The 23,816-nt window shown below is 45.0% G+C and overlaps 1 protein-coding gene across 1 annotated transcript in view; it reads left to right on the top strand.

The window, feature by feature from the left end:
• LOC139917389 (receptor-type tyrosine-protein phosphatase N2-like) overlaps positions 1–23,816 on the top strand; it is a 186,661-nt gene that overhangs the window by 37,373 nt on the left and 125,472 nt on the right. Inside the window, exon 9 of the mRNA XM_078287538.1 lies at positions 4,267–4,346. Within this exon, the coding sequence (XP_078143664.1) occupies positions 4,267–4,346 (80 nt within the window). The remainder of the gene's footprint in view (positions 1–4,266; positions 4,347–23,816) is intronic.

Raw genomic sequence — 23,816 nt, 5'->3', positions numbered from 1 at the left:
TAGGCCTTAAGTTGCCCCATGTGGGACTGACCTGAAATGATAGTGCTGTGTAAAGTGGTAGACATTCAAATCTCCTTCCCTCCCTCCCTTCCTCCCTCCCTTCCTTCCCTCCCTCCCTCCTTCTCATGCATTTCTCCTGCCTCTATCTTGCATTATTTTTACACAGACTGGAAGCCATTGCGGAAACTCCCAATCCATGTATTTATCCTGCAGGCAGCCCTTTCTTAAATGTAGAATCAAATTAGATAACACAAAACTTCAGTGTCTCTCAACAAAGTAGTCACTAGTCTTTGCAACTTCCAGCCACTGAACAGACAGCAAAACTTCATTTTTTTTCTAACCGGTTCCTCTTGGGGATGGAGCCTAAGTGCGGCAGTAGTTCAGCGAGCCTGCAGCAAAAAAAAAAAAAAAAAAAGTTGAACTTCCACAATGCGATGGCAGCATATGAATCATCAGACTGAGCCTACACACTGTACCAGGACACAAACAAACCTTGCTCCTCTGGAGAGTGAGTCATATCCCGCCGTTTCATTTGGAACAATTCGATAATGATTAGATAATACTGACGACGAGCGCTGCGGCGGAGCGGCCCTGAAAGTGTTTTTAGCCGGGCCTGGTAGTGGTGGAGGGCGAGCGGCGAGGCGGGTGGCGAGGCGGGGAGGGAAGCGTCGACGTGGGTGGCTCCGCACGGCGACCTTTGACTGGAGCCGTCCGCCGAATAATGGCGGCTGTTGCGTAACCGCCGCTGACTGTAGACTGGAGATTTTTTGAAACGGGAGGGTTGAGGTGACGTAATGTCTGTGTCTGAGCAGAGGGGCCTGACATATCAAAGAGCCGCCACTAGGAGGAGAGAGCGGGCCTGGACCGGCAGGCTGGGTGCTGAGGAGCGTTTGGAGGGAATGCGGAGTGGAAGATGGAGAAATATTACTAATGCTGTGATTTGAGGATCTACACTACCAGTCAGAAGTTTTGGACACACCACACTTTTCTTTATTTTTACTATTTTCCACATTTTAGAATAACAGTAAAGACATCAAAACTGTGAAATAACACAAATGGAATTATGCAGCGCCCAAAAAAGTGTTAAACAAATCAAAACTATCTTATATTTTAGATTCTTTAAAGCATCCGAGCTTTGCCTTGATGGAAAGGCAAAAGGCTTTGGAAAGAAATTCATACATAGGATCAACTTCACTATTTATATTTGTCTAAGAAACACATTTCAAGCATTTAAGCAGAAGCCTTTAGATCAAAATGGCTTTAAGAGAATGAAAAACACAGAACATTAAATCAGGTGAGTCCAGACTTTTGACTGGTAGTGTATTTGTTCCTTACAGATTACTATATTGTTATATATTTGATTTGGGGAAGTTCATTTCCAAAACACTGTATACTCATTCTGGAAGTGAAACAGATGATTCTGTGAGCTTTGTCATTCAGTATCTCTAAAATCTAGAGGATTCAGTCTGTGAGAGTGTTGTCATTTTATCAAAAGACTGGAGTTATGTTATATCTTTTAAGAAGTGGCGGAAATCGTTTCATTTTTCTGCTCAGAGTAGTTGTCACTTTTTTTTCAGATGATGGCTTTATCATTTTGGTACAAAACACATCATATACTACACTACCAGTCAGAAGTCTGGACCCACCTGATTTAATGTTCTGTGTTTCTCATTCTCTTAAAGCCATTTTGATCTAAAGGCTTCTGCTTAAATGCTTGAAATTAGTTTCTTAGACAAATATAAATAGTGAAGTTGATCCTATGTATGAATTTCTTTCCAAAGCCTTTTTCCTTTCCATCAAGGCAAAGGGCGGCTACTTTAAAGAATCTAAAATATAAGATAGTTTTGATTTGTTTAACACTTTTTTGGTCGCTGCATAATTCCATTTGTGTTATTTCACAGTTTTGATGTCTTTACTGTTATTCTAAAATGTGGAATATAGTAATAATGACGAAAAATGCATGTGTCCAAACTGGTAGTGGATATATTACTATATTACTACTGTTGGACGAAAACCTCCTATGTCCAAAATGTCATAAAAGTATTTTTTTTTTTGTAGCTTGATGAGGCATTTCTGACGTTCTCCGCTGTGCTTTGAAACGGCTCCATAAGTTATTTAGGAGGTTCAAAGTCAATACGGTGTCTTTGTGCGAGAGCCGGCCCTGGGTGGCAGAGGCGAACAGATGGATATGTGATCAACTCAACATGAGTGATTCTCCCTCTTCATCACACAGAGGCTTTGCCTGCGCCGGCTGATGAATCGCTTCATAGATGTGACAAATATATCGGGCCTCGTCCCTCGGAGGAGCGCGGAAATAACGGTCGGAAAAATGAGCCGACACGTCGCGTGGAATTCTGAGAGAGAGAGGCCTTTTTCTAGATGTTGTCTTTGTAAATTCAGGCTGCTCAGTTTATTGTATCTTAAATGTTTGAATAAGACATTATATAGAATAGAATAGAATAGAATAGAATAATATGTGGAATACAGTAGGTACAGTATAGAATATGACAGTATGTAGGGGAATTCCTAACAAAAACCAAACAAGTAAAGCTCTTTCTAGATTTGCTTCAAATTCAAGTAATTTGCTTTACCCCTTAGTTTCTCTAATTGGTTTACTTAACTTATTGCATCTTAAATGTTAGAATAGTATAAGAGAGACTATAAGATAAGAGTCGCAGAAGAAACTGATAAACTATGATTTTGGTGATTTTTACTTGAACTTTTACAGACAGATCAAATTCCCAGACTGCAGGCCCTTGAAACTCATTCAGAACCAAAAATGCACGGCTGTGAATGTGAAACGAAGGCTGCTTATCTAAAAAATTTTTTGAAAAGCCGACCTGTAGTCACCTGACAGTAGGTGCAACAGGACAGAGATCTGTGTGATTAAATTAGAAACCTGCTCATGCTGGTCAGAAAAATGAGCCGACACAATGCGAAGGAATTCCTCAGAAAGGCTTTTTAACATGGTATTTTATTTGTAAATTACAGCTGTTTGGCTGCTGAATTTATTGTAGCTTAAATATTAGAATGGGCCAGCATGTGGAATAGGTACAGTATAGGATAGGACAGTATTGAGAACACATATAGTATGGAACAAGATAGTATGAGGTGGAATCCCTCGCAAAAGCCGCAAAAGAAAGGATTTTTTGGGGAAATTTTGGAGACATTTTGCTGCTTAGTTTATTGTATCTTTTAATTGTTCGACTAGTATAACAGTATTCCTATTTTTTCCTGTTTTTGCATGAACTGAAGAGCCGGTTCCCTGACCCCATCAAAACCTAACATTTCAAAAATGTGTTGCGTGTCTGTCAATGTGAAACAAGTTGAACTTTTTCCTAAATTCCCGAAACCATTTTGTAGGTTTTTCTCGTGCCAGCAGCACTGGGACAGGACCCGTGCCGTTATATACAGTATATTGTCACAGTGTTGTTAATAATCACGTCCTGCGGGTGCACACGGCGCGTACAGGAGGGGGAGCGGCCGATAAATCTTCAGTCTGAATGAGGAGAGGAAAAACAAAAAGGTTAATCAGACCGGGAGCCTCCGACCACCCGGCCTCTCTCCGTCTCTCCTTCCCTTCTGTCAGTTCTTCAATTCAATCTGCTTTATTGGCGTGAATGTTAGATGAGCAGCGTCGCCAAAGCAGCTAAAGACAATTGAATGAAACTAATAAAAATAAATAACTGTCTCTCTCTGTTTTCCTGTCTCTCTTTCGCTCACATTCTGCCTGTCTGTCTTTCTCTCTGTCTCCGCTCCTGTCGGTCGACACCAACGTACGTCGTGTCGATACGCGTCTCCGTCGACGTACGTTGCGTTTTATCCTAAACGAGACACGCAGATGTGTTGAAAATGAGGGCGTACACTCGTTTATTGGAGAATCGCGAATCGCCGATCACCGGAACGCACTCGTCCTCGACCCTCGTCCCTTCTCTTCCCTTCTCTTCATTTCCCAGCGTGCTTAAATGCCGGCGGCCGCGTTACATTGAGATTCAAGAGGTTATCTGGCGATGGTGATGGGGATTGCAACAGCCTAAAGGATTGCCACAGGTTGAAGCTTTTTTTTTTTTTTTTTAAACTCTGCGTATGGCTCGGCTTTAATGAGCAAAACTCTTTTTTTCCCCCTGTCTTTTCTCTCTTTTTTTTTCCAGGCAAGACAGCTGAAAAACAATACCTCACCGCCATGGAAAATAGATTCTGAAGATGCCTTTTGTAAAGTTTCTAACCATTTGTGTGTGTGTGTGTGTGTGTGTGTGTGTTTTACAGAGTGGTGGGCCCCGCTGTGACCTTCAAAGTGCGCCCCAACACTCAGAACGTCACCACAGCAGATGTGGCCAACGTAGCTGGTAGGTTCTCCTCGGCTGAATAATGTTGCCTTTATACTGACAGAGAAAAAGACGGGCCATTATCGCCGGCTCTCCGCTGCACCTGTGGCCCGGGAGGAACATTTTTCAAAACTGCCGCCCGACATATGACTGCTCAGTAATGTGGTTTTTCCCCCGCTGCGCGCTGTGCCGCATCACGGTGTGGGTTTCTGTCATGTTTTGTTGGGTCTGGGTCGGCATGGGTATCATAGAAGTATTTGGTACCGGCCCAGATTCAAACTGTAAAACAGATGGAGCAGTGAGTGCGATGTCACCCGCAGGTCTCTGAAGGGCCGTTTTGAGATGTTTGTCGTCGGCATGTTGACATTTTCTGGAGCCGGAGCAGCCAAAGAGAGGCAAAAGGTGGAATTTGGGTTTTCTCCAGAGCCGCGGCGCCGCCTGCTATTGGCCCAAAATTGTCGACTTGTCAATCACTGGACAGGCGGCCTGTCAATCACTGGGAAAACGGGGAGCTGGCAGGGTTATAGTGGCTTTTCGTTTGCGGCGTGAATCTCCTAGCAACTGCGGGCTGACTCTATCATGGAGGCCCATCGGAGAATTGGCTGCATCTAATTTAACAAGCAGGCTAGAAAAAGAGAGATACCTGGAAAAGATGTTGGTGTGGCTGTAGATCCATTCAGTAATGTTAAAACTAAAAGTGAATTGTCTGATAAGGTGGATTTGTTTCTAAACTGAGCTTATTGTGACACAGGAAACCATCTTGTCTTTAGTCCTAGTGCCTTTGGTTAACTGAGGTTCACTGAATGTTGATGGTACCATGTGACTACTAGCTACAGCTAACGCTAGCTGCTACTAGCTACGTTAGCTAGTGTGCTAATCAGACAGCTGGTTAACTGACCAGATACTATGGTTAGCTAGCTAACGAGCTGACATTAAACACAAAATCAGTCAGATGCATCAGTGATGAAATGATCAGTTCAGTCAAAAACAGCACAGAAATTACAAGAGCTGTTCAGTTCTGTTGACTGACAAGTTGTTCGTTTATTAACACAATCAGCTGTTCTCAGTCTATAAAGCTGCTCAAGCTTCCTCTAATTTGGCTGTTCGTTCATTCTTTCTCAGACGCCGCTTTTTATGAAGCTAGGGGGAATGATGCATCATCCACTGTGTTTCTGCCTTTTTAAATTGGCCTAAAGGGGGCGCTACATTGTTCGTTTGCCCCCCCATGTGTCACTGATTGGCTTTTGATGAAACTTGGGAGAGCGATGCGTCTCACCACTGATATGGTATTTTCAAAATGAACCTGACAGGCCCAAGGGGGCGCTGCAGCCGCCGGTCAGGTGACATATTTGTTACTGATTGGCCCAGAGGGGGGGCTGCATCATTCACTGGAAGACGACAAGTTTGCTGTTAACGTTGTTTTTAGTTTGTTTATCCTTGATTTCACCAGCTAGTCTCAGTGAGATTACAAATCTCTTCCAGGGAGACCGGGCCAAGAAAACAGCAGCAGTGATAAACATAGAATTACAAACAACAATGTACACGAGTAAAAATACAATCATAATCTCATTAAAAGGTAAAAGCAAAGTCAATGTTCATTCAGGCAGCAGTCCAATAGCAAGCCAGCAGGATGAGCAGCCAAGGATATATCTGTACTGTACACACACACACACACACACACACACACACACACACACACACATATAGATCTTGGCTACAGAGAGCAGAGGCAGTTCCTCAGTGATTCTGCCTCAAGATCCTCAGAATCAGAATTATTCAGTTCAGCCTGTCCTGTCACATGGAGAGGGGCTTTGTAATAACGTTTCAGAGTGCGATCCAGCAGTCAAACCATTGTGAAGGTGTGTGGGAGTGTGTGTGTGTGTGTGTGTGTGTGTGTGTGTGTGCGTGTGTGTGTGTGTATTGTGAATGTACCGGGCTGCAGTGTGACTCACGGTAATGAGGCGAGGGTGTTGATGAAGTGGGGAATAAAGAGAGGAGGAATGTTTGCCATTAGCCAAGCTGTCAGTCCAGAGAGAGAGAGAGAGAGAGAGGGAGAGAGAGAGACAGAGAGAGAGAGAGAGAGAGAGAGGGAGGGAGAGAGAGAGAGAGAGAGAGAGAGAGAGAGTAAGAGAGAAAGAAAGAGAGAGAGTGTAAAAGAGAGAGTCATAGCCCCGAATACATTTTTCCTGATATTCCCTGGGCCTAATTCCAGACACACACACACACACCTACACACACACACACACACATACACACACACACACACACACCCTCCAAATCACCTGCACTGGGAAATTGGCTCTGTCAAAATAACTTACATGAGTAGCTCACCGTGTATTTTTTTTGTTTTTTTTATTTTTTTCCCCCCCACATCTTATACCGGCGTGATAATTGCAACCCCACCTCCTCACACACTCTCTCTCACCCACACACACACACACACACACACACACTCGTCTACACACTCTTTGCTCTGATTATGCAACGGGTTCTCTCTCTCTCTCTCCCTCCTGTTTTTAAGTGCTATTGTTGGCGTTCTCGTTTCCCGCCCGCCGCTCCCCGCCGCTCGCCGCCGCTCCCCGCCGCTCCCCGCCGCTCCCCGCCGCTCCCCGCCGCTCCGCCGGGTCGCGGATGAGCCGCGATTGTTATTAATGCAAACATTTGACAGAACGTGCTCCAAATGAAATATGGCGGCCTCTTAGCTAAAGTGCAATAGTGTGGGCGGTCCGTCTTTAAAGCGTCGTTTGTCATATTCAACTAGAATATCAATCCATCCCGAAGCGTACATTACCCCCCCCCCCCCCCCCCAGCCGGAGTTTATAGTGCTTTTCTGAAACATTAAGCTTTACACGACCATTGTAATGACGTCGTTTTATCATCATTTATAGTTGATCTGTGGCGGGTCGTACAGATTATGGCGTCCGTCTCTCCTGGCGTGGAAACAAACTTGTGTGTTTGGCAGCTGCGTTAATCGGTTATTCTGCTCAGGTTCTGTTTTATTCTGTTTAAGCTGCGTAAAGAACTCAGCAAGACGTCACACTGCAAAAAATATGAATCTTAACAAGTCATTTAGTCTCATATTCAGCCGTCAGATCTCAATTTTGTTAAACCAAGACAAACATTCTGCCAGTGAGGAGAGATAACTCCACTTGTCTCCAATGCAGCTTCACTTGTTTCAGGAGTTTTCGATAAGAGATTCGTTAGACTCGGAGCTTAACGAATCTGGGTATTTTACCAACTTGGAACCGGCTCCAAGATGAAACCGTCAGCCGTCAGATCTCAATTTTCTTAAACCAAGAGAAACATTCTGCCAGTGAGGAGAGATAACTCCACTTGTCTCCAATGTAGCTTCACTTGTTTCAGGAATTTTCTACTATCAAGAAAATGACACTTGATTCTACAAAGTTCTTGAAACAAGTTGATTTGCATTGGAAACAAGTGAAATCATATAATTTATTTCACTTGCTTTGAGAAAAATACGATTTTAGGGCTCAGTAATAGACTAAATTCTGTTCTACAAATGCTGTAAAATCTCACTCTGATTTCCTTCTTTGAAACAAAACAAAAGGAAGCTTCTCTCTGCAGTCGAAACCGAATCATTTTTCTCCTGCTTGTGACACCGGATCGATACTGACCCCGGGCCCCCGGGCGCCAAGCGGCCCGACAAAAGGCAGCCGGGCCGGCCGGACCCGGCGCGGCGCTCTAAGAAGCCGCGGTGCCGCTTCTGTCACGCGCGCCCGCCCATTGTGAGGGGGCCCCGGGGCCGGAGAGGGCCATTGTCGAACGTGGGGGTGGATGTCAAGACGGTGGGCAGCGAGGTGGTGACCCTCATTGTCCGGCCGGGGGCGGGCGGGGGAGCGCGGGGGCCACTTCCAGCGGTGCGTCGCGGCCGTGAGAACGGGACCCCCTGAATAGGCCGGGGGTCAGGGTCAGGACAGCGGGCAGCTCAATTAGCACTTAAAGCAGGAGGAGAGCAGCTGAGGAGCCACGACTCCGCTCAGATCGCCTTATCCTCGCTCCGTCTGTTCATCTGACTTCTCCTTTTTTTTTTTTTTTAATGCAGCGCTTGTTTTTGCATACATGCTAATCAGGCTCCTCAGGCTGGAGATGCGAGCTCACACACATGCCCACAAGCTGTCCACTTGAGGGATATTTTTGTCCCAGGACAGGTTTGGATGCTGGCAGCGGTCAGTTCCAGCATTTATTAGCCATCGCACTGAACCTTGACTGAGTGTTTTTGTTCAAGAGAAGCTAACCCTCCATTGTTAGCGGCAGACAATAGCCGCTTGCTCAGTCAGTCGGTGTAATATCTGAAGTTTGATTTGTGTGTTGACATGGAAGTAATTTCCCAGCAGCGAGGTCACGAAGTCTTCAATAAGTTAGAAAGACATTTTCCTTTGGAGAAATGCTACCAGTGAATGCTTAGTTTACATGCTAATTAATGGAATATCTCTAAATAAAAATGGCGGGAACTGCTGATCATTCCCATCCAGTTCACATCGCACGTCAACCTTTGCGCCTGGCAGTTCTTCATGAAGCTGGAGTGTGGTTTTTTTTAAATTTCAAAGCATCACTGAATTCCATTTTGTATGTGAAAGGTGAATTTTCCACACAACAGCGCCGCTTCATTTTCTGACATTTGCTTTCACATTAATTCCACAGGATCCGAGCTGGAAGTGTCTGTAGGCTGTTTTCTCGTTTCTGTTTGGAGATTTCTTAAAAGACCTTTTTATCTTTTGCTCTCCAAGGTCACTTCCGGCCCCGAACCCTTTAGTCCTTGTAGCTCCGCCGCCGCCGCGCTCTGACGAGAAAATCCCTGCTCCTCATTTACATTTTTAGGCATTTATCTGATGAGTGACTTGCAATGACTGCAACAAATTGAATTAAATTCCTAACATACCAAGCAGACAGTATTAAGGAGTGCACATGTCAAAGCCAAAGCGGCCCTGACAGTAGATGTAACAAATATTCCTGTGTCCCCTATTATGATAATGCATGATAGAAAAGTGCTGGATAAAGAAAAACGACAAGGAGGAAAAGGTTTATTTTTTTAAACAAAGTAGAGGCAATTCAAGTACAGTGGCAGCCATGACAGAAGCCCATAATCCTGTACATATCCTGCATAAGTACTACAGTAAATAGCTGTAAGCAGTTATTTTCCTGTTATACAATCGAACGAAATTGGTACACGATAACAAAAAACTAGTGGGGTTTGAAAGCATTTTATCGAATTTGAATCTAGTGTCGAATCTGCTTATTGAGTCCGAATCCTTTCAAATTCTTTATCAAATCTTTTTAGGTAATCTATTGGAGGGGGGGGGATATAATATTAATTCTACTTTATCATTTAGTCAATGTCAGCTAAATAAATGGCTGCCTTAGCTGAAGATGAGCGGCAGGTCAGATCGTCCTCAAGTTTCAAAAACGCCGCGCTCTTTTACTTCAATTTGATGCTGCGTAGATAAACAGTTTAAGCGTGGAGCTTGTAGTCCCGCCCCCTTCGTCACGAGGACCTTGCCGCAAATATTGCATTTTGCCGTTTGTTCCTTGATTTTTAGTGAAGTGCAGCCACACTTTCGAACGTCTGAGGCGATCTGCCGTGTCCAGTCAGTCCTGTAAACAAACCGGGGAGTTAGGCGAACTCGTATTACGTCATCAGCTGCAGACGGCAGTGGTAGAAGACAGAGGAGATAAAAAAAAGATTCGATAAGAGATTCGTTAGACTCGGAGCTTAACGAATCTGGGTATTTTTTCCAACTTGGAACCGGCTCCAAGATGAAACCGGTGAACGGAACCAGATGATTCCTTGTGCCCTCTGACGGCAACAAAATTTAAATTTTCCAACAACTTTCTTTAGGGTGCGAGCAACATTTCAGCCGTAATATAGAGGCTGTTCAATAAGAAGTAAGAAGAAATGTACGGCGGCTCCATTTGTAGAGGAGGAAGACACGGGAGACCATTGCAGACAGCTGACTTCCCTCTGTCACACTCCAGGCCTCAGACCTGATCCTGAAGCCTGCAGGGACTTTGACAAAGGCATCAGTCACGTCCGGGCCTTTTCTTTTCTTTCCTTCCTCGACTTTTTTGTCTCTTCTTTTTCTTCCGTCTGAGTGGATTAGCATAGATCTCGCATGCTGACGGGACTGACCTTCACTCCAGCTAAACACTTGTCAAAATGCCAAATGTAATTACCGAGCTCTTTAGGTCAAAGTAATGTGTTTCATCTACCTCGCTTCGCCCTCCTATTGATGTGCGGGCCCTTCGCCCTCAGACTGCAGTCGAGTCCCCTTCCCCTCTCAAAGCCCCGGCTGCCTTCATGTGTTTATATGTCATAACAAAGCGGGGAAATATATGCATAATTATGCCCAAGTAATGTGGTCAAATTGTCATCCATCCATCCACGCTAGATGTCTTTGTGTGACTTTGTCAGCCTATACACTCTCAGATCCTGTGATTATGGACAATTTAAAGTTATCTTGCAGAGTTGCGGAGTGCTTCCCTAAGACTGCCTTTCAAAGGTCATCATCATCACTGCCATTACAGCTCCTCTGAAAATTGCCTGCCTGAAAATTGTCAACTCTGTTATGTCGTCTTGACATCAGCTGTCTCTCAAGGGAGCCTCTTTACTCGTCTTGTTTTCACGTTGCATATTGCTGCTGTCGCGGAAAAAGAACACATCCCTACCTGCAATTTTGGTGTTTTTCTTGTTTTTCTCACATGAATTGCAAGTTCCTGTCGTCATTTGTGTGTTGAGTCAATTCCACGACCCTCCAGCCCTTGAAATGCAGCACCTACCCCGAGTTAGCATTTCAAAAAATACGTCTGCCAGTAGGAAAATAAGGATTTTATTCTTCATTACTCAGATGCTGCTTGTTTTTTCTGTCCAGCAACAGCAATATACACGCTTTGCTGCAGAGGGAAACGTCTCATGGTCACACCTGAGCACCTATCTATACACATTATCATTAGTAACACCGGTGACTGATTTTGTGTCATCGCTCCTACTGCGTGGAACTCCTTTAATTGTTCCCATTGATTACCGGAGTGATTGCATTGGAAACGAGTCTCACGTTGGGATCCGTCCAGCGCTGCCCGTGCCCTTCAGGAGCGACTCAGCAAATCTATCCGAGTTAACTTCATTTCAGCTCACCTGCTAATCAGTTTTCATCGCACGCCGAAGGCTAATCGATTCTAGAAGTTTCTCTCACCTGTTGCCGAAGAAAAGAATCAAAATGAGAAGATAGAGGGAGATGGTGGGGGGGGGGGGTTCTGGTGTTTACTGATGCAATTTGCTGTGACACGTCTCCGCGTTTTTATCTCTTCGCCCCGTCGTCATAGAAGAGCTGGAGGCGTTTTGTGAATTGCAAGATGTCTCATCCGAGCTTTAAAAAGCCTGCGCCCCCCCCGCCCCCCGTCGCCTCCACCCCCCCCCCCCCCCCCCCGCCGATCCAGAGTCACCTGTGGTTATTTTGGTCCGACTTCAGAGGGAGCGGGGAGCTGCGCGGCGTCCTCTGGAGCTTTGCGAGCATCTGTGAGTCCTGCCGTCGAGCGCGGGGAGGGGGGGGGGAGGGATGTTGGAGGGGAGGGATGGGGGGGGGGGGACACAGGTGTTGTGTCGAGCTCGAGTTTGCACAGCGGTGCGACGTGATCCCGAGCCAGCCGCGCAGCCGCCCTGCCAGCCACTCAGCCGGCCAGCCAACCGGCCGGCCCGCTTTCCTCCGGCGCTGGCACCGGCCCGCTGGCACCGCCGGCCCCTCTCTCCCACTCCCGCAGCTGGCAGCATCGCTCTCTCTCTCGCAGTTGGCCCCGGCTCCTGACGTTCGCGGCGGGGTTGGCAGACCTCTCCCAGATGGCCACCTTGTAGCGGAGCTGGCTTCGCGCTTGCATCACTTTTGCATCATCTAGCCGCGGGGCTGCGGCGGGAAGGGGGGGAGGGGGTGGGGGGGGGGGGCTGCCGGCGGTGGTGCTGCTCCGCTGTGAGAATCCTGTACGTGAGATGTGGGAGTGCTAAACCCGGCCGCGGCTCTCACACGTCGCGGCGATGATTTAGCGTCGTTGTTTAGGGTGTTTGTGTAACCGCTTCTCAGGAAGGCGGTGACGGCTCTTGGCCTGGAAAAGAGGATCTGGGAGGCGACATGGGACCACACCGCCACCATGCTCTATTCATACATATACACACACACATACATTACAAATACACACACATCAAACACACACACACCACCACCACCACCACTGATAGCTTTTTCATTTAAATGTGAATAGGCCTGTAATAGCCCTATCTTTTACATTCAAAATGACGGGACGCTGTCAAGGTGCCTCTTGGCCTCATATTTTATTTAGAATCTAATTTAAATCCTACCGCATTACCTATAATTCATATCCCACTAACTTTGTAAGCCCAGTTTAGCGGAAGAACAGGTCTGGACCTCCCCAAAACTTGTTAGCACGAAGATTTAATAATTTAATATACATTTTTTTTTCTAAACTGCAGTGGATGGGAGTAAAATCATCTCATATCATATAATCTTTTCAATATCCTCAGATCTAATGACCAAGTCTGTCTTATGGCTGGTCCTGTGGGTAATAATCACTTTTTTTTGTCATAGTGCTTTTTCCTCTGTTTTAAGTTTTTTTTTGTTGGCCTAAAGAACGGTGCAGGTAGACCAATATCACACAGTCCAAGTTATTAAAAAGTAAAAGAGTTTCATGGCATCGGGTCGCAGGATTTCTGTTAAAAAGGGGTGTAGTTCTACAGTAAGTTCTTGTCTTTTTATATGTTAAAAAGTATAGTATTTCAACTGTATACCTCTAAATGTATAGTATATATTGTACTAGTGTTCCATGAAAAGAGGAGATTTTCAAGAAAATACGAATACTATTCTGAAAATGTAACTAAGTTATTGTTTTGTCAGTGTTTCCTATGAGATTTGGGTCAGGGTTAGCACACAAGACACAAGATGTTACTTCAGAGTTTAATCTTATAATGGTGAAGCAGGTTATTCTGGAGTTTTAGGCACTTACAGTGTAAATATGGGTCAAATGTTACATATTAAGTGAGCATATAGGAATGTTGCTTAGTACAGGTGCTTTTCCATTTCTTCCTCGACACCACCAACGAACCACAGCCAATAAACTAAAACAAAGATACCATCTAAAGTCACTAACAGGTGTATGTGTTCTGGATCAAGTTAGACGGCTAGAAATACTTAAATTAATGTTTCACTTTAGGCATTTAAGCTGACACTCTTATCCAGAGCGACTCATAGTCTCTGGCTGCAATTCCTAGATCACCGACATTACAAGCAGGCAGTGCTGAGGAGGTCAAGGGTCAGAGCCAAAGCGTCCTGACGACATTCCTGTGAGCAGAGGAGGATCGTGCAGGAGAGAAGTGCCAGGAGAAGAAAACAAGAACTCAGGGAAGAAATGGAATGGATTTTTGTTTTGCTTCAGAATAAGAGCGTAGTCCTTGAAGAGATGAGTGTTCACGGGCAGCGGCTCCGGTGTCCGAACAGAAGTGGAGTGAAAAGAAAAGAGTCGGGAGGCGTAGACCGCCATCGATTGTGTTTTTCACACAAGGCGCTGTGTCTTGAGAAATGTCTGCAGACAGAAAAGAGGGATTAAGATACAACCAGCAGCATTTTAAAGTCTCTTTCTTATTTCAATGATGTAGCTGAGATCAATTAAAATAAAATAAAACCTCTAAAAACCCTGACTGATAAAGGCAACAGTAGCTACTTTTAACTATTACTCTCTGTGTGTTTTAAAGGTCTCTCAAATAATCGCAATTAGATTTTTTTTGTCAATATCGCTCAGCTCTCGTCCACAGCTCGTAAATCTGCGTTTCACAGTTCGTGCTCATTTCACAACTTTTTTTTTTTTCTGAGATCACGTTGGTCGGGTCATCAGACGGTCCGGACCGGAGCGCCTGTTGCTCGCCCCGCTCCGCTCCGCCCCCGCCCCGCCCCGCCCCGCTCCGCCCGGCCTGAGGAGGCTGAAGCGCCCGGCGCCGCCTCTTTAGCCGTCTCTGAGATGCCTGATGAGATGTAGAAGCAGACAGCCGGATTGATTGGCCCCTCTCGAGCGCACGGGCCTTGATTACAACTGCACTCAAGTGTCTTTCCTCCCTCCCCTCCTCCACTTCTCTCTCTCTCCGTCACGTTCCCTTATAGTCTCTCGTCCTCTCTCCTCTCTGCCCTCTTTTTTTTCTCGCTCTCTCCTCCTTTCTCGGGATTTTTTTTTTCCTAGAAAGAGAAAGGGTGGGTGAAGAGAGACCGGGGAGGAGAGGAGAGAACAGAGCAGAATGACTTAACGACGATTTTGGCTTGGGATGCTCCTGCGAGCGCGGGGCGGCCCGTTAAGACTAAAGGTTTGAGACGAATTTGAAATCACGCTTTGATGTGGGAGAATTTAGATGAATATTTCAAGAGCGTTACATTCAGTCACAGGATGATTTCTAATTTGAATTTGGGCATGTTCACCGCTTCTGTCTGGCAAATAAGCGATCCTTCCTCCTCTATAAACAGCCTTGTGCAGTATTATCATTTAAAAAAAAACATATTAAAAAGATTATTCAGCTCTCTCATGTTTCCCAGTGTGACTCCTGAGTGTCCTGAATTGTTTCTGGTGGGTGGCAGTATTTTGTTTTAAGCGCACCATGATGGAAATAACCTAATCCGTTTCCTTAATTTGAATTACGACACTTATTCAGCAGTTTCCCACCCTGAAGCCACAGCGCCGGGTTCGGGACCACGTGAAGGTTTTTGAAGACGACACGTGGCTCTGCCTAGATTAGGGATTTTTTTTTTTTTTTTAGGGTTCAGTTTTAGAAACAGCAAAAAGAGAGATGAAAATAAAAGCTGTGGCAGTGAGAAAGTGAAACCTCGAGGGGTTTATAAAACCAGCTCACCTCCCCAAATAACATGTATTTGTTGTTCTTGTTCTTTTGACTGACTGTCTGTTGTCTGTGGTCTGTCTGTCTCTTCTGTCTGAGCCCTCGGGGACTCTGCACATGCTCAGTGACGCTCAGAACCTCAGGCTTTTCCGTCCTGTTCGCTGATACTATGGGATGTCCAATTAGGGTTAGACCGATATTTTGGCAGATATATCGGGCCAATATTGGTCTTTTATTAAATATCATAATAGATATTGTCCGGTCCAGTATGATGGAGGTTCCTCCCTCACCACAGCTGGTCAGGGAGGAACCAGTCTGGAAAACTAACATATAATATATTTTATGTTAGAGCTGCTAACGCTAAAAGAATGTCATTAGTCTGAGATTCAGTGGAGAGTTTTAGTGTCCCATGATGGTCAAAATGCTGTTTCAGAGGCTTTTCTACCCTGACAAGTGTAAAATTCTGGAGAAAACACAGAATTTTGGGGAATTTTTTGGCATGAAAATAGCCAACTTTAAACATGTTGAATATCATATCATCAGAATATCAGCTATCAGCAGCTTCATCTGTATTGTTTCAGCCTCCAAAAGCCCATATGGGTCAAACCCTTGTTCCAATGCACTGCTGGAATGAATACACATAGTAATAAAATGCTGAATATACTGTATATCTAAAGTGATATCTGTAGTCTACTGTGTTTATATGTCCTGCCCTGAGTGTGAGGTCCTGTGTGTCCCTGTCCCAGTACTACAGCCCCTTTTCCACTAAGGAACCTAAACCTAACCCTTATTTTGTTTTGTTTTTTGGGGCTTCAGTGGGGCTTACCTGGGGCTTATTTCAGGTGCTTAAGAACCTCCAAACACCTTAGTCCAACACTGTAAGCCCTAGCGCTTACGTATATTACGTAGATTGCTTGTTGTCATGGAAACTGCTGATTAAACTTCCACCGGCGAGCAAGTTTTAGCATCGTAGGCTATTTGTTACTTAGTATTTTAGGTTTGTTTATTCATTTAGCATATTTTGTTAAACAAAAAATGTCATGGGCTTAAGGTCCTTAGTGGAAAAGGGGCTAATAATATGTCACTAGATTCCTCTTCACACAGGACTGGTGTTATATGTAAAATCCTCGAAATCCCCAACAGTGAAGATTTTACAATTCTTCACTTGATTTAGAGAAGCAAAACTTTTCCTCCATTTTTCATGACAGGAGGAAGATAGAAATTACCGAGAGTGTGATTCGTGCAGGATTAGTATTGTCAGGAGACCTCTGTTTTCACCAAAATACATTCGGTAAATTTTGCTCGAATTTTTCCTTTAGAAATTACAGACATGACAGATTGACACGGGATTAAAATGACCATCGATTTCTGCACTTATTACAAATCACTGGACGTTCCCAGGTCACATCAGCTCCTTGGGAATAAGGCTTATATGTGAGTCGTCGATATATATATTCCTGCGTTGATGTCACCAAGATAAATTCCTGTACATTGATTGTAACTGTTGAGCGTAAAAAAGACGAGTCACTTTAACCGGAGTCGGGACGGTTTCTCCGCACCGTGACGTCCCGGCAGACTGTGAAGTTCAAGTTCCTACCGAGCGGCAGTGGAGTGCACCTCGCTTTCATTCCTTATCTTTTTCTCTTTTTTTTTGGTTTTTAAGGGTGTGTATCCCCAAGTTGAAATGTCCCTCACCGTGCCGGCACTGTCTGTCTGCTGCAGTGTTTCATGTAGAGGAGAAGTGAGAGACAAAGGCAGCGAGGAGCTTCAAAGGCTGCGGGTGACATTTAGCGCTCTGTATCTTCAAAGACCAGGCCCTCTTTTGTAGTTCTTCTTTTTGTGTATAATTAATGTAGCCCTTCCTACGTACCGATTTTTTTTTCTTTTTTCTTTTTATATATATATTTTTTCTTTTTTTTCTTTTCGGAGCCGGATTAGAACGGCAGATTAAGGAAGTGCACCCTTAATTTTCAATTTGCATTCCTGGGACTTCAAACCGCAGATTTGCTGCCTGGCTGTGTCGACGTGGAGAGTTTAGAGAGAGAGACAGAGAGCCGGGGTGAAGCGGTCAGACAGACCGGACCGTCCTGCAACCAGAAGGTCTCAGGTTCAATCCCAGCAGCAGCAGCAGCAGTGTGTCAAAGTGTCCTTGGTAGGGATGAGATGATCTGCTCATCTCACGATACGATTCGATAGGCGATATGCGATTCACGATTCCATACAACCACGATACGATGTGATCAATAAAAGTTCAGTGGCAACAAAGTCTGACTGTGCAGAATTCATTTATTTATTTATTTATAGTTTATTTCTGAGACACAAATCTTTCTAGCAATGCCATTGGCTGCTAGAATGTAAACAACAATTTAAAAATGTCATTACAACACTGCAAAAAATGACAAGCTGTCCAGTGATTTTCTCTTGTTTCCAGACCTATCAGCTTATTTCATGATATTTTTAGTCAAATTATCTCTCTGCACTGGCAGATAATCTGCTGGTTTCAGTAAATTTCTCTTGATTCATGACAAAATGATGAAGAAATCATCATAAAACAATGAAGAAAATCTTGAAACAAGACAATTTCACTTCTACCAAGTAAATGTCCTGAAACATGTTTTTTTCTCCTTAAAAAAAAGTCAAATTTGTTGAAACCGGTGAAATTATCAGCCAGTGCAGTGAGATGATTTCACAAAAAAAATAAAAGCTAAAATAAGCTTGATAAGTCTGGATACGAGATAAAATAACTTAACAAGTTTGCAGCGGGGTCTTTAATAGCAAGAAAAGAGAATCTGGCGTTTGTCCCAGATGAGGAATATCCTACAAATGTGTCGTGTCACCATTTTTATTTTTAGGCATTTAGCTAACGCTCACCCTTACAGTGAGTGAGCAGGCAGCAGGTAGCAGGTAGCGGTGGAAGTGTTTTGTTCAGCGACAGTTTGTCAGGACTCTCTGAATAAACACTTCAAACTAAACACCCAGAATGCAAAGTGACCTCCTGTCTTCTTCGTGATAAACTCTAAAAACACATCAAACGTGAAATCGACCAAATTGCCTCCCGGATATTCTCCGCCGTTAGCCGTTGGCGTTTCGCTGCAGAGCCGTGATGTACATTACTCCGCTCATTTCATGTTAATGTGCCAAGTATTTCCCTGCTGGAAAGGGCAAGCGCAGATCTGTCAGGAAAATTGAGAAGGTTGCGTTCGCCTGTCAGAGTGACGGGAAGGAATGAATTATGTATTGACTGAGAGGAGAGAAGAGCATCAAGAGCATCTTTCCTGGAAACATGCTCCAGCAGAGCCGCTCGCAGCGTTAGCCCGCCGCTTCTCACTGAGGTTCAGTTCCAAAACGGGACGTCCATCATCTGAAAGAGATCGCACTCTTACAGAATGACTGATGGCACCAAATTAAAACAAATACTGGTGCTATTTAAAGGGGAATAGCTTACTTACTCTACTCTGAAAAAAGTGATATTTAGCATTTTGGAATAAGACTTTTCAGATAGTGTCCTCTGCTTGTGACTTCTTTGTATATACTCTTTGTATATATACTCATAAGATCGTATGAATCACGTGACTGTTGACTTTGAGAATCCAACACACAGCTCCAACAAGGCCAAATACATTGAATGTTAAATGTATAGTTGTAGTTCTTTGATATGATTCATTTACATGTCTGATTTTTTATTTTTTATACTGCAAACTGCATCGTTTTGCATCGCATGTGCTGTGAAATTCGTCGACATGTATTCTGCGGGACGACTAAACTGATCCTGATTCTTATTTAGAACAGAAAAAAAACAAAACAAAACGTCTTATTGTCAGGAAGAACGGCGCTCTGCCGAACATGATGAACTGATTTGCATCCCTTAAATTACATTTTTGACACGCGCCTTCCCGCAGTAAAGTCAACAATGTAATAGACTGACAAAGGTCAGAGTGCTAACCTGCCTGGAAGACGGAGGGGGCGGAGTGTGTGTGTGTGTGTGTGTGTGTGTGTGTGTGTGTGTGTGTGGTGATGTAAGGGATGTAGCTGTCCAAACACTTTGTCTAATTCTACTTGTCAACACACTGGTGAGAAAATCACTCCAGCGGTAATAAGATTGGGGGAAAGTGTTGCATTAGCACCTTGAAGTGTAAATAGCCTCTTATATTGCCTATTAGAGCCGGCTAACCAGGCAAGGTGGAGGGTGGTGTGTGTGTGTGTGTGTGTGTGTGTGTGTGTAGGGGGGGTCACAGAAAAGCATATTAACTGTGTCAAAACAGTCAGAAAAAAAACACCAACTCCTAACTCCAGAGAATATAATTAGGATTTTTTTTCTGTCCTCTTTCTGTTTGCGTTTTAATCTGCTGTAGATGAAAGACGGGTTATTTGTTTCTTCAGCTGCAGACTTCTTGCAATATCCTGTCGACCTGCTGCTGCAGAAAGAAATACCCCCCCCCCCCTCCCCTCCCCTCCCGATGGGTTTTGCATTATAAAGAGATTTCATCTCATCCACCTTTAGCCAGGTTTTGCCTTTGATATTATTTATTAGCGCCGGTATTGAACAGTGCAGCGAGCCAGCACCCTGAATGGGCCCCTCGTCTTCTTCTGCCCACAATCAATACTGTTCCACATTACATATACATCAGCCCAGAGTGCAGTATCGCTCGCTCTCAACCTGCGGCCTAATTAAAAAGATAAGCGGCCTCGTTTGAAGCGCACTTTAATAGGCCGCTGCCTTGTTTCTAGGCGTGAATATTGAACAGATCGAGTCCGACCGGCAAAGTCACGGGAGCCGGGGCTTCGGTACGTTTTGTATAGATTGCTGTGAGGTGATGAAGGGTTTTGGATTTCTCGATGCTGTCGAGTCTGGATCTCAGAAACCCACTCAGCTCGGTCCGTACTGCTTTACTGTGTTACTGCAACCTGATGGAAAATCTAAAGCACATGACTTGACATCAGGGGGGGGGGAAGGGCCTAATGGGAGCGCTGTAATTCAAGGTCAACATTTTTAATTTGAACTCAAATGTGGTTTCTCAGACTCCACCGGTGTGATTTTGACAGAACTTGGAGGGATGATGATGCATCTTGGCACTGAGTTCTGATGTTTACAAAATGACACCCACTGGCCTGATGGGGCGCTATGATTAAACGTCAAAATTTAAAACTCTGAAAGGCCGCTAGACCACAAGCCCGATTATTATAATTTTTTTTATTACAACAATTACAACAACATAATATGGTGATAAATCACAGAAACAAGCACAGATCCTGTACAGACCCATGGCGTGTGTGTTCAATTCTCTGCTCTGAAGCGCTGCAACACGGTTAAATTACCTGATTCCACTAATGTTACTTAAATACCACAAGATGACGTCACCTGCCGTTAAAGTCTGTAGGGCAGCGAAGACGAGTTACTGTCTGAAAACCCCCCGTTACTGACTGTGAAATGTTAAGTTTCAGACTCTGTGGATTGAGTTCAGTCTGCTGGTCTGCTGTCTGTACATCTCCAAATTACTGACATGATGTGATGCGACATCAGGCCATTAGAGATCCATTTAGATCCATTTCTATACACTGACCAACTTTTGATTTTGTGTCTCTGTATGGGAAACACTGCAGCTCACAGTCAAAAACGCCCTCTAGAGGCCATCTGACGAAGTGCATCATCTCACGAACCATTACCTGACTGACTGACTGACTGACTGACTGCCTGTCTGACCTGAATTTGCCTCTTGATGCCCTTGGCTGTGCCGTGGGAAAAAAGAAAGAAACAAAAAACAAGAACAGCGAGTGGTAAAACATTCAGGCATATAATACACAGTAAATGCTACAAGTTAGTGCGGGTAAGATAGGATCAGACAAGACAAAACAGGACAGGACAGATAGGACGGGACAGATAGGACGGGACAGATAGGACGGGACAGGAGTCTCTCTGTGATTTGGGGCGAACTCTGAATACTTGTTATGGTTTCAGGTTTGGAGAGGAATCAGCTCTCAAGGAATAGCATAAGGTCCAGGTCCGATTTTGCTGAAACTCGCAGCGATGATGCGTCTTGTTGCCGTTTGGCTCGAGGGAAGCCGGCGTGACTTTGTGGGGGACGCCATGTTTACCGGTTCACGCTGCATTCATGACGTGAGGTAGCTCCTCTTGTGTTCATGGCAAACAACTTTTAACCAAAAACAAATCCATTTGCGTAAAAAGGAGTCACGGGTGTGGGTGGGTGGTGCTGTAGGTGGGTGAGTCAGTCGGTTACATCAGTCTGGTTTTAACTCACGCAGTCAAACCAAGTCACACACACACACACACACACACACACACACTGGCCTTAGCTCACATTGTTCTACAGCATATATCCTTGAATGGCAGTGACAGCAGTTAGACACCCAGCCTTCCTCCAGTGCTGCTTTAATCCAACGCAAGAAAAAGCACAGAAGCTGCAACACTGTCCTCCCAAAATCTATTTTAATATTTCCTGCCCTCGTCGGCCTTCACCTGGCCCGCCGACAGGAGCCGAGCTGATGAAACTGAAACTTTGAAACTGATGAAAAGAAGCTTTGCCTTGATTTTTTTGTCTGAAGTGAAAAGCTTTTTTTCGGAGCGCCGTGTTGCGGCTTCTGCTCTTCTCTCTTTCATGCGACCTGGAACTCGATGCAAGCTCGGACATGACTTGAAGGGCTTTTTTTTTTTTTTACTAAATCAGAGATTCATTTCTCCAGTCATCGCATGTCACTACTAGTGTGGGCTGAATCATGAACAGGAAAAAAACACACGGTCAGGATTTTGACCCAAACGAATCTATTTGCCCAAAGAGTCAAGGACAAGAGTGAGTTAGGGAGTGAATGAAGGGAGGAAGGAGGGAGGGAGGAGTGGAGGAAGGTAAAGGAGGATGAAATTCACCAGATAGTCAGCCTGATATTCAGACTGATTGGCCATTTTGTTCCCACTCCATTATTCAGCCTCAGATTTCCTCCTCGTTAGCCGTTTTCTGTGTGTGGGGAGTTGATTTTCCCTGAACCAATCACTAGCGACCGACGTATCTGAACCAATCACTAGCGACCGACGTAGCCGCTCTGACGTTACTTCAGTCACATGATGCTGGAGCCAGTCAGCCTCTACATCCACGGTTAGCCAGATTTACTAACTGCACCAAGAATGTCGGTCGATTTTGACATAAAAGAGGTGAGTTCAAACTTTAGTCCCGCCCACAACGGCGCTGATTGGCTCGATTGTTTCTCTGAGCGAGAACAAGACGTTGACGAGGGAAACACCACAGACTCTCTGAATTGCTCGATAAAATCAGAAAAGTGGGCGGGACGAGGTTCAGGCGTCTGGAACCAGGCAGCAGAGAGAGAGATTTAACACTTCTGCTCCTTCGCTTCAGCTGCAGTCTGTCAGCGATCTGACTCCAGACGCCGTTTATTCTTCAGTCGAGAATCCAGAGAGTCACAGCCTCCACACAGCAGCAGGATCAGCTGACTAATGTAGACTAGTGTGTGTGTGTGTGTGTGTGTGTGTGTGTGTGACTTGGATCGGCCACTGAAGCCACATTCCTCCAGACGCGTGGCCGGGCCATCGCATCCCTGACTACCAGCTGCTACTGAGAGAGAGAGAGCTGCCTGACACACACACACACACACACACACACACACGTCTTCACCAATCCCCTTATCCCTCCCCGCCTTTTCACCAGCCCAATCTACACGCACACACACACACACACACACACACACACACACACACACGCTCCTCCTCTCGCTCCACTGCCGGCTGGCATGGGACCAAGTCCTGCATAATGGCTCTGCCAAGGCAGATATGTTCACCAGTTAACTGGCTGCTGCCATCACCAGCCGCCTCCAACACACACACACACACACACACACACACACACTCACACACACACACACACACACACACACACACACACACACACACACACACAGCTGGGGATTGCCTCTCTGTAGCAGCACTGTGTGGAGTTTGTACCTGGTTTGACTCCAAAACACTGTGTATATATTTTGGAAAGGTTTGGAAAAGTTCATCTGTAAATATTTCAGGATCTCAGATGATTTTAAAGAGGAAGGATCTCTCATGTTGGAGCTAGCAGGCACTCAGCACAGCGCAAACAACAACAACAATTCTCCAACTTGCAAAGCTGCAGCCTCTGTGGCGGTTCATGTTTGTTTATCATTAGTCTTCTGGGTTTGATTTTTTCCGACAAAACAGCACATGACCGCAACGCTGTTTAGCAGCCGACTGGGAAGTCCCGGATGTCACGACTTTCCCAGCAGCACCTGAACGCACCATCGGGTTCGATCAAAGCAGCAGCCGTTGCTCCTGTTGAAGTGTTCTTGAGCGAAACTCTGAACCTCCACCTGCTCACTCAATGTAAGTCTCTCTGAATGAGAGCATCAGCTAAACGACTAGGATATAAACTACAAATATAGAACTCATAGGGTTGAATCACAGAACTCGAATGGATAGAACGGTCTTTCCCTTTCAAATCGACGTTCCTGGACGGTCGGAGCGGCGGCCATTTTCATGTGAACCGTTGGACTAGCTTCTGTATAAACTGACTTACAGCAAGTCACTGAGTGAGAGGTTCTACAGCGAGTCT

This window comes from Centroberyx gerrardi, chromosome 13 (genome assembly GCF_048128805.1).
Source record: "Centroberyx gerrardi isolate f3 chromosome 13, fCenGer3.hap1.cur.20231027, whole genome shotgun sequence".
Lineage (NCBI taxonomy): Eukaryota > Metazoa > Chordata > Actinopteri > Beryciformes > Berycidae > Centroberyx > Centroberyx gerrardi.
Note: the sequence above shows the minus strand (reverse complement) of the source record. Positions and strands in the feature narration are given on the sequence as shown.